The sequence below is a fragment of the Macrosteles quadrilineatus genome, unplaced genomic scaffold (assembly GCF_028750875.1).
Source record: "Macrosteles quadrilineatus isolate MER2022 unplaced genomic scaffold, UCM_ALF_1.0 Scaffold_6__1_contigs__length_79288215, whole genome shotgun sequence".
Classification (NCBI taxonomy): domain Eukaryota; kingdom Metazoa; phylum Arthropoda; class Insecta; order Hemiptera; family Cicadellidae; genus Macrosteles; species Macrosteles quadrilineatus.
In genome coordinates this window covers 44,133,546-44,146,246 of record NW_026542599.1, presented here as the reverse complement: position 1 = coordinate 44,146,246, position 12,701 = coordinate 44,133,546, and the positions used below count along the sequence as shown (strand labels likewise).

The 12,701-nt window shown below is 36.1% G+C and overlaps 1 protein-coding gene across 1 annotated transcript; it reads left to right on the top strand.

Annotated features, from left to right (window-relative positions):
* The first annotated feature begins 323 nt into the window (after nucleotides 1-323).
* LOC128996205 (homer protein homolog 1) lies at nucleotides 324-12,207 on the top strand. The gene is made up of 8 exons (XM_054421351.1): nucleotides 324-496; nucleotides 4,672-4,828; nucleotides 6,066-6,197; nucleotides 7,585-7,833; nucleotides 8,673-8,809; nucleotides 9,442-9,623; nucleotides 10,447-10,589; nucleotides 11,360-12,207. The coding sequence occupies exons 1-8, from the start codon at nucleotides 471-473 to the stop codon at nucleotides 11,543-11,545; spliced, it is 1,212 nt and encodes a 403-aa protein (XP_054277326.1). The 5' UTR covers nucleotides 324-470; the 3' UTR covers nucleotides 11,546-12,207.
* The last annotated feature ends 494 nt before the right edge of the window (nucleotides 12,208-12,701 follow it).

The following is a 12,701-nucleotide window of genomic DNA, read 5'->3' as shown; positions in this document are numbered from 1 at the left end:
TATATTTTTAGGTAAACTCATTGTAGCTGAAAACATACAATGGTCTGAGAAAGTTGAATGATTTGTTTACCTATGCTGATGGAACTACTATCTGCCTTATTATTGTACAATTAATTATATCTAAAAAAAAAAATCACTAATAGAGGAACTATTAAATTTATCTTTATATAGTATAGACGAACATAATTATTTAAGTACTTTATGGAAAGAATAGATCTAGATCGTCTTATATTGGAATTGGACTTGGATTGGACGGTCGGGCGGATCGAGTTGAGTGAGTGAGAGAGAATGAGAGTTCGGGTTCTGCTGTGTCTGGTCTGGTCTGTGCTTTCTGAGTGAGTAGGATGTGGACGGCTGTCAAAATTTGTGAAGAAAATTAGTTTTATGTCATTTGGATTACGCTAACTCTGTTGACAATTATTATTGTTTCACCATTGAATTCTTTTTATAAATTAACTTAAATACTAAATATGACGTCTGGAAAGGATGCAATGGGGTAAGTATCATTAAAATCTTATAGTGTCCATAAACCGATCCGAAAAAGGGTGTTCGGGAGACTTTATGGCATCAACGAATAAAACATCGAATTATAAAGCCAGAAGAGTGATAAAATTGGAGAGTATTTATTTGGCATTTTAACAAAACAATCCTGTTTTCCATTAAACCAAAGGTCTCACGGAGGTATGTCCATGTTGGTTAATGGCAGATCTTTCAAAATTGGTCTTACTTGGCCCTACCCACCCAGACCTGGACTAGGGACCATTTAGGCTTTGGGTATTGTTTGCACAGACAAGTTGGTATAACATAGTTGTGAGTGAATATTGGTTGAAAGTGTGGGGAAAGATAGAAAAAAGTGGAGATATGAAAGTAATTTTAAAGTTATATATTTTATGAAAAGTAAACCAATTTGTCTTTACACTAAAATCGAGTTAAAAACAAATTGATGTAACTTAAGGCTTAGACCTATTAATCACATACGGTATTATTATTTAAGTTGGGTAACCTGCATATTATCAGATGAATAATGATACATAACTGATCGATGTTTAACTTAGGCCTAGGCCCTATACGATTTCTTATCAACTTAAGTTAAAAGGGCAAACTTATTGCATTTATTATTTAAGCCATATGATATAAAAAAAACAGTACTTTAACAAAACATTATATGCCTGCAGTAGAGTCCCGCTAACTCGGCACTCGATAACCCGGTAGTCCGGATACCTAACTCGGCCATCACCTGGCTCAGAGAATTATTGATTTTTTGAGTTCAGTATGTATGTAGTATCCAGTATACAATTTTTATTTCATAAGGTAACTTACCAAGGATTTTTTGTACTATATTTGATGACATTATACTGACTTGTAATATACCGGTAACTTAAATACAAATAATAAAGGCAGTTAAAAAGCTTAAACATTGTACTGTACCTATTTTTTAACCCTAGTTTCCGATAACCCGGCTTTTCACAAACTCGGCACCCAAACAGTCCACATTACGCTGAGTTTGGGAGACTCTACTATAGAAGCTTTTTGTGTTTAATTTATCCTTAATTGATTACTTACTTCCTAACTTAAGTAATTACAAATAAAAAAACCCCCGCTGCAACAAACCTGCAGACTAAGCAAATTTCCATTTGCCTAGGCTAAATGTATTTAAATAATATTGGGTTAGGCATTAGTTTAGGACAAGTACCTAGGTTTGCTGCTACAAGGAGGCTAATAAAGTGTGTTGTGTAGTAAAATATTAATAGCTTAGTATAAAATAAATAAATTTGTCAAGTTTGATCAAAATATATCCATACACAAGCAAACTAGGCACCTTATAACATTTTACAATATTCTCCATAAAACATGGGAATTTTATATTGGCTTACTTTTTTTTTAAATTTTATCCGTTAAGTTACCAATAACCGTACAAAAACACTTTGATACAGGCCCTACTAAATTATTTGATTTTTAATCTCTTTAAGGTCTAGAGACAAATAGAAAAATTTGGTGTTATTTAGACGGGTCAAAAATTTGAAAAACAAAAAATGTACCCCATAAAACCCCGTTCCTAAGGTCCTTTGATGCTCGTTCATAAACTCATTTAAGTTTATCCCGCCTCACACCTTTAAAACCATATTTTATCAAAATCGGACAAAAATTATTTGAGTTATCGTTATCGTTTTGTCAACACCGCTGCTCCCACCATCATTAATATTATTGGGTCTGTCCTCCACCACTTCCAAACTTAGTGAGTCGGTAGCGTCGCGGACTTCGGGCCCAAGGCAGCGATGTTGTGGGTTCGGATCCTGGTCACTGCCGATAACATTTTATCAGTACAGTTCACCTTTGTACTGTACCGGCTCACTCCTTGCTTTGCTGTAAACGATCCACGCACGGGCGCTTAGTCTATGTGGACGGGCAATTATGCTAGGTTAAAAGAGGCCGCCAAGGTCTTTAAAAAAAATAAAAGATACTGGAGGAGGACATCATATTACAGTACTGGTAAACCCCCTTTTAACCGACCTCGTATCAACCGATAATCGGATTATCTGCATTCGATCGTAAAATAATAGAGTTTGTTTTAACCGACCTTGGTTTGAGAGCAGTTCGGTTTAACCGACTCTTTCTAGGAATCTCGGCATTTCCGCTCCCACGCTGGCCGATGAGAACTGAACCATACGCTTATCTCCATAGGATATGACTTAGAATAAGTTATTTTGTATTGATGACAAAAAAGCGCGAGCACATCTGATCTGATTTTTTATCTGTGCGTCAAATTTATGACATCCTAAAAGTGCATTTACTATTTTGAGAACTGATTATCTTATCGCTGGAGTTCAAACAAACAATGTCACTTGTAGGGATGGCAGGGAAGAGGGGTTAACAACTCCAAGGTCAAGATAGTTTTTGTGCCTCGAGCCTCCAGTGAGAGGCTTTAAATAAACATCCTGTCTTGTAACAAAATGGTTGCTTGTATAATTAATTTCGACAAAAGGTTCTGTACTGTATTACGATGGATTTGGAAAGCATCAATTAAAACATTACAGTATTGTACTAAAATTATTAAAATATAAATTTCTATTGACTCTTGCCTAGTAGGCCTACTATAATAGACTGAAAGTAGGCCTATTTGACTTAACCGTGTTTTGTGTTTATTTGTGACTTTTCTATCAATAGGAAGAAGGAGATAAGAGTAGTTTATTTTATAAATAATGCAAGTATGACTTCAAAATAATGATTGTATAAGTCTAAATGAAAAGGACCTCATTATGTTATGATTTTAGGGATTGCCCGTTTTAACCGACCTTTTGAGTTATCAGACCTAGACCTAGGTCCCATTAGGGATGGTTAAGGGGGGGTCTACTGTATAAAATTTAATATTGGCAGATCGCAGGTTGTTGTAGTAAAGTAGGTTGTTGTAAATAGTAAAAAGTAAGTAGGCTATATTATAAAATATAAAAAAAAGAAAGAGAGAAGAGTGGTCTAGTCGGGATGAACAACAGAATGTAATGATATATGTTTACAAAATATAAATAAACAAAAAACAGCTGAACATGATATTAAATAAACAGCAAGAAAGAGCAATTAATTATATAGTTAAATTATGTTTGTGGTGACATTCTTCCGCCTTAAAGAACTATACATATCTCTACAGTTTCAAGTTTTTATTTTTTTCCATAGACAGTCTTGACGTCAACTCCTGACGTCTTCTTTTACAGTATCAAATATTTGTAGTAATAATTTCAGTGCTTCTCTTTTTGCAAGTGGCTTCTGTTTGGTTTGTCTTGAATCGATTCGTCTATTCTTATCAATCTTGGTGTAATCATCATCTGTTTTCCATTTGATTCCCAAAATTGATTTCTTTACCAGGCGTTGATTTGAGATCTTCTGGAATACTATTCAAAACTTTATTATGCCTACTGTTGCTGACATATCCGCAGATAACAAAACCACCTTTGTCATGAACTTTTATTAGGCTACTCCTTGATTGCGGCCCACGGGACATGTTCACGATTTTGCCGCAGTTGTGAGTGTCAGTGACGATAATATCGTCTCCTTTGTTTTAGGGTAAGTGTTCGCGATTATACCGCGATCGTGGGTGACAATGATTGATGATTTACCCGTGATTGTGGCCCGCTGGAAATGTTCACGATTTCATTCGTGATCTGTGTTGACGATGATGATGACTGTGGGAGATTTTTATGAATTCACCGCTATTGAAGGGAATTCTACCTCAGGGATGGGGGCCGCTCAATTAATTTAGCCTAGGGCCGCAAGTAGCTTAAATCCGGCACTGAGAGTACACCTGTTTGCCAAGAAACATTCTAATAAACTCAGCCTAGTTTATGCAATTTTTCATCCCATCAAGTTAAGAACTAAAGGAAAATTAATACTTAGATCCCCACCTAGTAAAATATCATAATGCTGCATGAGTAGGGTTAAATCATATCAGTTTGTGTTTTTGGTAAAATTGGTGAGTTTGATAAAATATTGCCTGATTTGAATAAAGTCTGATGAAGATACAGTAAGCTATTCATAGGTAAACTAGCTATATACATTAAATTTGATTAAGTTAAGTTTGAACTTCAAAACCCGTCCCAGGGAGAAATCAAGTTCAGATTGCTATCAATAAAGTAATACCTTGGAAGGTTGTGTATGTTTTAATGATGTCTTGATTTTCAGTGAACAGCCAATCTTCACTTGTAAAGCCCATGTTTTCCACATTGATCCAAAAACGAAGAGATCATGGATTCCAGCCTCTGCGACGGCAGTAAATGTTTCATTTTTCTACGACTCGACAAGAAGCCTATACCGCATCATCAGCGTTGAAGGGACAAAGGTAAGAATGTATATTCTGTTACCGCTGGCCTTTATTTATAATTATTGGTTCTGTGAATAATTGACATAGAAAAATATACTTGTAGGCCTATCAATTTATTTTGTTCACAGTTGTCAATAAAATTCGCTCACTTGAATTTGTTTGCTAAACAGCTGTTTTCTCAACATTTTATTCTGTCCATTTTACTCTTCCTAGGTAGAAAGTAGGAACTAAAGCTTTGCACGAGTCAATGTTTTTGTTATTTCTCTTTATGTAATTAGTTTTATTTTTCTAATCAATTGTGTACATCTCATTTATAACAGCTTGCTGCCAGTTACCTTTTTCAGAAATCACAATGATGAATGGAAGTCTACTTTTTTTATTCATAATGTACAGTGTGTGTGTTTTTTATGTAAAAAAATATTTTGATTAAGTACAAAAACATCTAATCACAATTTGATTAAATAGGCCTACAAGTGTTTGATGGCAGACTTGTTTTGTGGACGGCTGGGTGCAAACTCTCGGGGCCTGTGGTTACTCTACATATAGCCTTAGGTCACTCAGCTATCTAAAGCAAACTGACACATTTTTTCACCCATCAGCCTGACTTTTAAATTAAACATCTTACTACTTTAATGAACAAACATTTTATCCTGGGTAACCGGAGGGGGTTGTTATGGATAAAATTTCAAAAAAATACAGCGTTGGAGGTTGTACCCTTTTGTTCAAGGTCAAAAGTACTAAACTTTGTGGAATTTCAATCAAAATTGTCTGTGAAAATCAGATCCGTCCGTTTTGTTTTTAGGAGAAAATGCCTTTCAAGTATAAATAACCATTATAAATCCAAATTTAAAAATATGAAAAGAAAAATTTCTGGGGATTCCATGGGTTGGTTCACATACAATACTTCATCAAAATTAAACCACAGGTGTAGTCTATAACTCTGCACACATTTACACACACACGCACACACAGACATCACTTTAAAAATAGTTTTTGTGTAAATACAGATGTATTATTTTATCTATTAGTTTTAAATTTTATTTAATCAATGACAATATGTCATGTTATTATGATGTACTGACATGTAATTCAATAAATAAATAAATAAAAATTAAAAAGATAAGTCTCTCAGCCTAGAGGGACCCTGGTATTTGAGAACTCCCCCCTTACAATAAGCCATGCGGATTATTTAATTTTCACAGATATCAGATTAACTATGAGATTTTGTGGATATAAATTATATGTTGTTTTTTAGGCTGTTATCAACAGCACCATAACCCCCAGCATGACCTTCACAAAAACCTCCCAGAAGTTTGGCCAGTGGTCAGACATCAGGGCCAACACTGTTTACGGCCTTGGGTTTTCTTCCGAAGCTGAGTTGAACAAGGTAATGGTTAGCTTGACTATGTTTGTATGTATGTAGCTTGCCCCAACTTTTTTTTAACTTACACACATCATGAAATGATCAAGAGTAAAATTTTAATAGGGGTGAAATAAAATGTATTTAAAAATTGTTATAGGTATTTGTTGAACTTTGATTTGAATAGCAAAACACTAGGCCTATAGACTATTGTTAAGCAATTTCAACTGACATTAACTTCCAATATTTAGTCCCTTCTTACTCTTTGTATATTGTCTGTACAAATACTGCACTGTTTCCCTTAAATATTGATAATACAACACTGTTAGATAATACAATACACAAAGTTTTGGATGCGAAATCTGATCCCTTACCCTTCCTCAGGTAAAAAAACCCTAACTAACACATTACAACTAACAATACACAAAACCCAACCTAAGCTGGACACAACCTAAGCTATACAGAGAGTAGCAGTCATGATACAAAATGAAAACTATAACCAATCACAAAAAATCTATTATGTAGGAAAAGTAAAAATAAGATGTAGGGCAAATAGCTCACAACAATGGAACACTGGTCGCACAGCTCACAATGAGACTGAAGCATTATGGCACGGCCACCTTTAACTACAGGCCGCGGCCAGCGAGAATTGGCAACGTCGCACCGAGCATTAACTCCCGGCCGTTTCACCATTACGGTAGTATGGAACTAGTGGTCGCGGTCTAAATATACTGCATTTTTACACCCTTACAATTGTGATAAAATTTTGAAATTTCGTACAGAGCTATAATAAACCCTGCACGCTAATGCTATGGTTTTGAAAATTAAAATTTCATTTGGTAGTAGGTACGGTATATATAAATATTGTTGGTCAGAGAAGTTTTGTCTGTGAGAAAGTTGTAGATAATTAAATATAGGCCTACTTTACTTTAACTTTACTTTGTATTTAACTTTTCTTTCTTATCGTGCTTAGTTTTGTTAAAATTTTGGGTTGAACAGTGTCCAAATCTCAGTTTTATGTCGAGGCGCGGCGAGTAGCGCTGCCTGCAAGCTGATCGGATTACTAATAATTAATGTAGGCCAACTGAATCATTTCTCAAACAGATTAATATGTCTTTTGGTTATCCTCAAGAATATCACTTTTGTATCAAATATTGCTTCAATATACATACATTCCCAACCAGTACAGAAGTTCAGTTACCTGTGTTCCTTATATTTTTCGTAATAAGTAGGATAAAATAAATAGACAGGTGGGGAGGTTAAAATATATTTCTACTCTACATTCAATTTTTTTATTGACCTAAAAATTGAATCATAGGGCTTGGATTTAAGATTTGAAATTCCTGTGTTTGACCATCACTTGTAGGTTTCACTACTAACTTTCACCTCCATTTTATTTATGTGTTTCTTGCAGTTCATAGAGAAGTTCCAAGAAGTGAAAGAGGCCACAAGGCTGGCTACCGCCAAGGCTACTAGTAATGGTACCAGCGGCACCACGCCTGTCACATCAGCCAACGCGAGTCCCATCACGGCACGTGCCGCTATGCCTGATCCGGCACCGCTACTGGACCCACCTCCACACAACAACACATGTACCAGCCCAGCACCTACACACATGGACAATGAGGGTCATCAGCGAACTCAGAGCATTTCCGGACTCCAGGTAGAACAATTTGAAGCATTGACCTTTTTTATATAGAAGTAGAAGTGTGTCTTATAACTTAGGATATTATTGGAGAAACTTTGCACCACAATTAGTAAAAACATGTTTTTCTCGTTTTTTGGGATCTGAAATCTGATCTTGTCTTCAAGTGAGAAAGTACCTAAAATATCAAGATTAATACATAATCCCGACCAAACCTGGAAAATCATAATTGAAAACCACACATTCCTTAATCCTGTAAATTGAACAGTATAATACAGTAGCTAGTAACAACAAGATTAGAGTCCTTTTAGGTCATGGGTTCAGATCCAGCCAATCACTAATGGATTTAATTGGAGGGATAATGTTGCAACCTTTAGGCGAGGTATTGTGAAAAACAATTCCAGGCATTGTTGTTACCTAGTAAAAAAAAACAACTTTTAGTGTTGTTGTTTAAGGGATATCATTTGTGATGATGGCTTTCTAACAGAATAATGAAGTATTGTGATGGGAGATAAACTTGTATAGCCTTAAGACTAGACAACGTTAACATTTTATTTGTTGTGTTATCTGACCTTGCTGCAGCCAGTCTAAGTCAAGGACAAGACTATTGCCCTGTTGGATAACCAAGACACTATTGTATTTCAACCTCATAACCTACTAGTCATAACCTACACTTAGGATTGTATATGTTAAATCTCAAACTCTTAATTCGGAGTGTGTCCAAAATCTTTACCCACTTCGGGCTGTGGACAGTGTGAAATACTCACACTGCAGAGTGGGTGTTTTATTTGGACATTGGTTGAAGTGAAATGCTCTAAGTGTATTGTTAGCCTCTAACGGTAGCTTTATGTCTACAGCCAGGAGAAAGCCCGAAACATCAGCCAACAGAGAATGTTAAGCCCACTCCAGTGATGGCGGCTGCACCTGCCACTGCATCAGGCGAGACTCAACTCAAGTATGAGAACGACAGACTTAAACTGGCCCTAGCACACAGGTATGTGTAAAGCAAACTAACATTCTTAGAAAAACCTTAATAGTTAACCATCCAAAATATTTCTCAGCTACTCAACATCGTTAACATATCTTAAAGATACCGCCCAAGCCGCCCACTCTTTTACTCTTTTAATTGCATCTTGTTAAACCAAAGCTGGGCTATGTATGTATAAAAGCTCTCTTCCTTTGTAAAATTATGTCAGTGACAGACTCTTCCCCATTCATGCAAGCCTATGCCTGCTATCCTCACAAAAAATAATGAAAACCTAGGCCCTTGTCCTCTATGTTACATCTTTTACTGAAAAATAGATTATTCACAACTGCTTCACCTCCTTTATTTTGGTTTGGGGTTTTACTGCATCTTATTCTTGGCTTAGAGTACATCTTTCTATTTAAAACATATTCATTGGCCTTGCATATCTCATTTAGTCCTGTGCCTTCTTGCCCTTGCCATTGTCACTTGTGTTGTGTTGTGTAGCCATCTAATCGTTTTGCCTTATCAATGCAAATACGTCAGGTTGTTGGCATAGGATGCATAATTTGTCTATTCTTGACAGCATATTTCTTCAACATTCACTCAAAATTAATTCCATTTCTTTCGCTATCCAAGATAATGTTGTCTGTTGTTTACAGCTCAGCGAATGCCAAGAAGTGGGAGATAGAGCTGGCCACACTCAAGAGCAACAACATGCGACTGACGAGCGCACTGCAGGAGAGCACAGCTAACGTGGACGAGTGGAAGAGGCAGCTGCACTCATACAAGGAGGAGAACCAGCGACTCAAGTCTAAATATATTGAACTGGAGGCTGCCAAAGGTAAAGTGCAATCTAACCATCATAAACACCGTCATGAAGCATTTTATCTGGTCTAGTGGTAGTTAGGTCCAGAGGTTTCCAGGTTAAATCCCTGCCAAACACCTTTACATTTTTTTATATTTTGCCCCTCCAAAGGGGGCTTCTTCGGAACAGAAATAAATGGTATCATTTTTCTATTCAACTACTTTTTTTTCTTCCAAAGAAACCCCTTGTAAGGTCTAAATATTACTCTAATGGTGTATGTAATCTTATTGTTTGCTATCAACTTTTTTGGAGTGATAGGTGAGTTTGATGTACATCCATTTCTTCTTCCTTTATGTGTTCCTAAGCCAACTGCCTTTTCTTCTAAAATCTATCAGCAATGTTTAAGAAGGAACTGCTTGTGTGTTGCTTGTCCAGCGGTTAAGGACTTGGAATTTAGTGTGAGAGCAAAGAGTTGGGATTTCCGGCATATGCGCAAATGTTTAAAGCCTTTGGATTGCTGTATCTAATTTAGGGGTAGAGAAACATTTAAAGGGAATTGAGAAACTAATGATACTTGGATACCCAGGTAGACTTCCTGTTCCATCCATTCTTTGTGCGATGTGCTGGTTTCTCATTGGTCCTATTTACCAGTAGTTAACCATTAACGAGGAGTTGTGCTCAAATTGAACTAGGCTGATTGGGAAAGCTAGGCTGTAGGTATTGTGGGGAAAGAAATAATTGGGATTATGGAATTGTAAAAGAAAAAAGTAAGTAACTCAGACCTCAACAAATATTTATCATAACGCAACCATGAGTTTTTGCTCCATTTCCACAATTGTAACACATGTTTTCCGTACAGGTGGCAGTGAAGCAGCTGTGGAGTTGCGGAAGGAGTTGGCAACATTGAGACTGAGAGTGGAGCAGCTCGAGGTGGAGTTGAAGAACAAAGATGAAGAGCTCAAGAGGATCAGCATAAAACAACCACATGAGGAGCGTTGTAAGGTGTGTATGTAAAGTGTCGGTTGACTAGAATGTCACTGGTACTATTTACAACCAGATTGGTTATTGACCCGCCAAAGCAATGACTGTTGGATACTGAAGTAGACATTCCATCTGTATGGACGATCCGAAGCCTATTTTTTGTGAAAAGACAGCTAAATGAGCCACTAATAAAGTGTGCCACAGTCCAAAACCTTATTTTCTCTCTTATCCTTTGTTACTTTGATAGTTGATGAAAAAAGATTGTATGGGTTTAGTTTACAATAAGTTGTCCCTTCAGTTTGGTTTAGTCAAAAAGTTGGCACATTTCACTAATCAGTAATTTACCTCAGCTACATTTGCTCTTTAGGTGGCTCAATTCAATTATGTTTATTTTTTTGGAAAAAACAGTAAGCTAAATTTCACTTCTGAGAATTTCAATTGGCTGCCATTTTTACTGGATTGATATAGATACCTCTCGTTTGCGTTGTTAGTTTTCTTTTATCTGGTCCTTCAAAATGAGGGGTCACTCGATGGGTCTTACCATTTGAAAGTTTTGAGTTTCCTCCAAAATCCCCCATTTTGGGGATGTATATGTAAGTGGCGGTTATGCCCAAAAAGTACTTCATAATATGCCTTAAAGGTGTGCCAAGTTTAGTTTTTATAGTATGGACCGTTAAAAATTAACAGGGGGTCTCCACACTTTTTACTAACCCTGTATATAAAATGCCAATGACCTTGATAAACATAAATAAACAGAAATGAATCTTTTTTTAATGTGAAATGTGTTGCAGATTCTGCAGCAAGAGAACGCCGAGTTGCAAGCTGGTGTGTCACTTGCCCAGGCACAACTGGAGACTGCGTTGGAGGCGCACGAGTCACAGCGCCGGGTCATGGAGACGCTCAACTCTCAGTTTGCTCTGCGGATACAAGAGCTCGCCACAATTCACAGAGAGATCTCCACCGCGTTGCAATCATGAGGCTCAGACAGTGCTTACTGGTTCTAGGACTCCCCACTTTGCACTTGTGTCCCTCATAGTTTTAGGTAAAGCGGTCGTCCGGCCGTCTATTTTGGTTTTGTCAGTGTTTTCACAGTGAAGATTTTTCTAGGACATTTTTTTGCATTTTGTTGAATGTAACTGTAACATTGGTTGGGTTTTTAGGATTTTTTGTGTAGGAATTTTCAAGGCAAAGTAGATTATTTTTTTTAGATTGTCAGGAGTATAATTTATGACCATTTACTTTTGATACTGCAAGAAAACTTCTCATCTTATTGCGAAATCCAAAGAAAACGCACCTTTTTAAGTGTTTTAAGTAGGGTTCTAAAGAGAAAATGTTAATTTATAATACTTGTTAAAAATCTTCAAGTGCAAACACTGGCATCCTTATTGACAGTAAGAGAATTTAGTTTAGGTAATGTAATATCAATTATTCTTAAGTTTTTGTATATTATTATTTTTACACTTGTAATTTTTTTATGAGTCTCGATTATTTATTAGATCTATTTTAGATTTTAGAAATGTTTTGACGTAGTATAATTTGTAGGGAGTAAATAGTAATGAAAAGTTGAACAGTCAATCTCATTTATTCATACTCTTTAGACTTCTTCTTTGTATGGACTTGAACTATCTTATTCTTTCCCTCCAACTTTTTGCTCTAAAATGTTATTATTTTTATATCAATTTGAGAACAATCTAAATTCGTTCAAATTCTAGCTTAGTCCCTGATCAAAGTTTTAATATCAAATTGAGTGACTGTAAACTAATACCTTGGTATTTTTTTTGTTTGGAAGAAGAAAGATTTGGCTACTTCAAAACTGATTTCTAATATCTTATTTGTCTTGATTAAATTTTTACTAGGAATGGGCGAGTATTTGTGATTTTATTGATAAATTTACTGCAACTAAACTGATTTGATTAATGAACCATGTCATATTCAGACTTGGTAACACAGTCTTGGACTGATGAGCTAGATGTTGTTGATTCATTGTCCCCATGTGTCTTGTACAGCAGATTATCGTACAGATCAGCTGTCTTGAAGTTAAATACTCTGTACAATACAGAGGACAGCTGTCTATTTGAAATTCAGGAAATATACCAAACCTTGATGCGAATGAGGTTAAAAATGTACAACAGT

Excerpts from the sequence above, each read along its gene's own strand:
- LOC128996205 (XM_054421351.1), top strand. The coding sequence starts at position 471 with ATGACGTCTGGAAAGGATGCAATGGG. Across the intron at positions 497-4,671 it reads TCTGGAAAGGATGCAATGGG|TGAACAGCCAATCTTCACTT; the intron begins GTAAGTATCATT and ends CTTGATTTTCAG. Across the intron at positions 6,198-7,584 it reads CCGAAGCTGAGTTGAACAAG|TTCATAGAGAAGTTCCAAGA; the intron begins GTAATGGTTAGC and ends TGTTTCTTGCAG.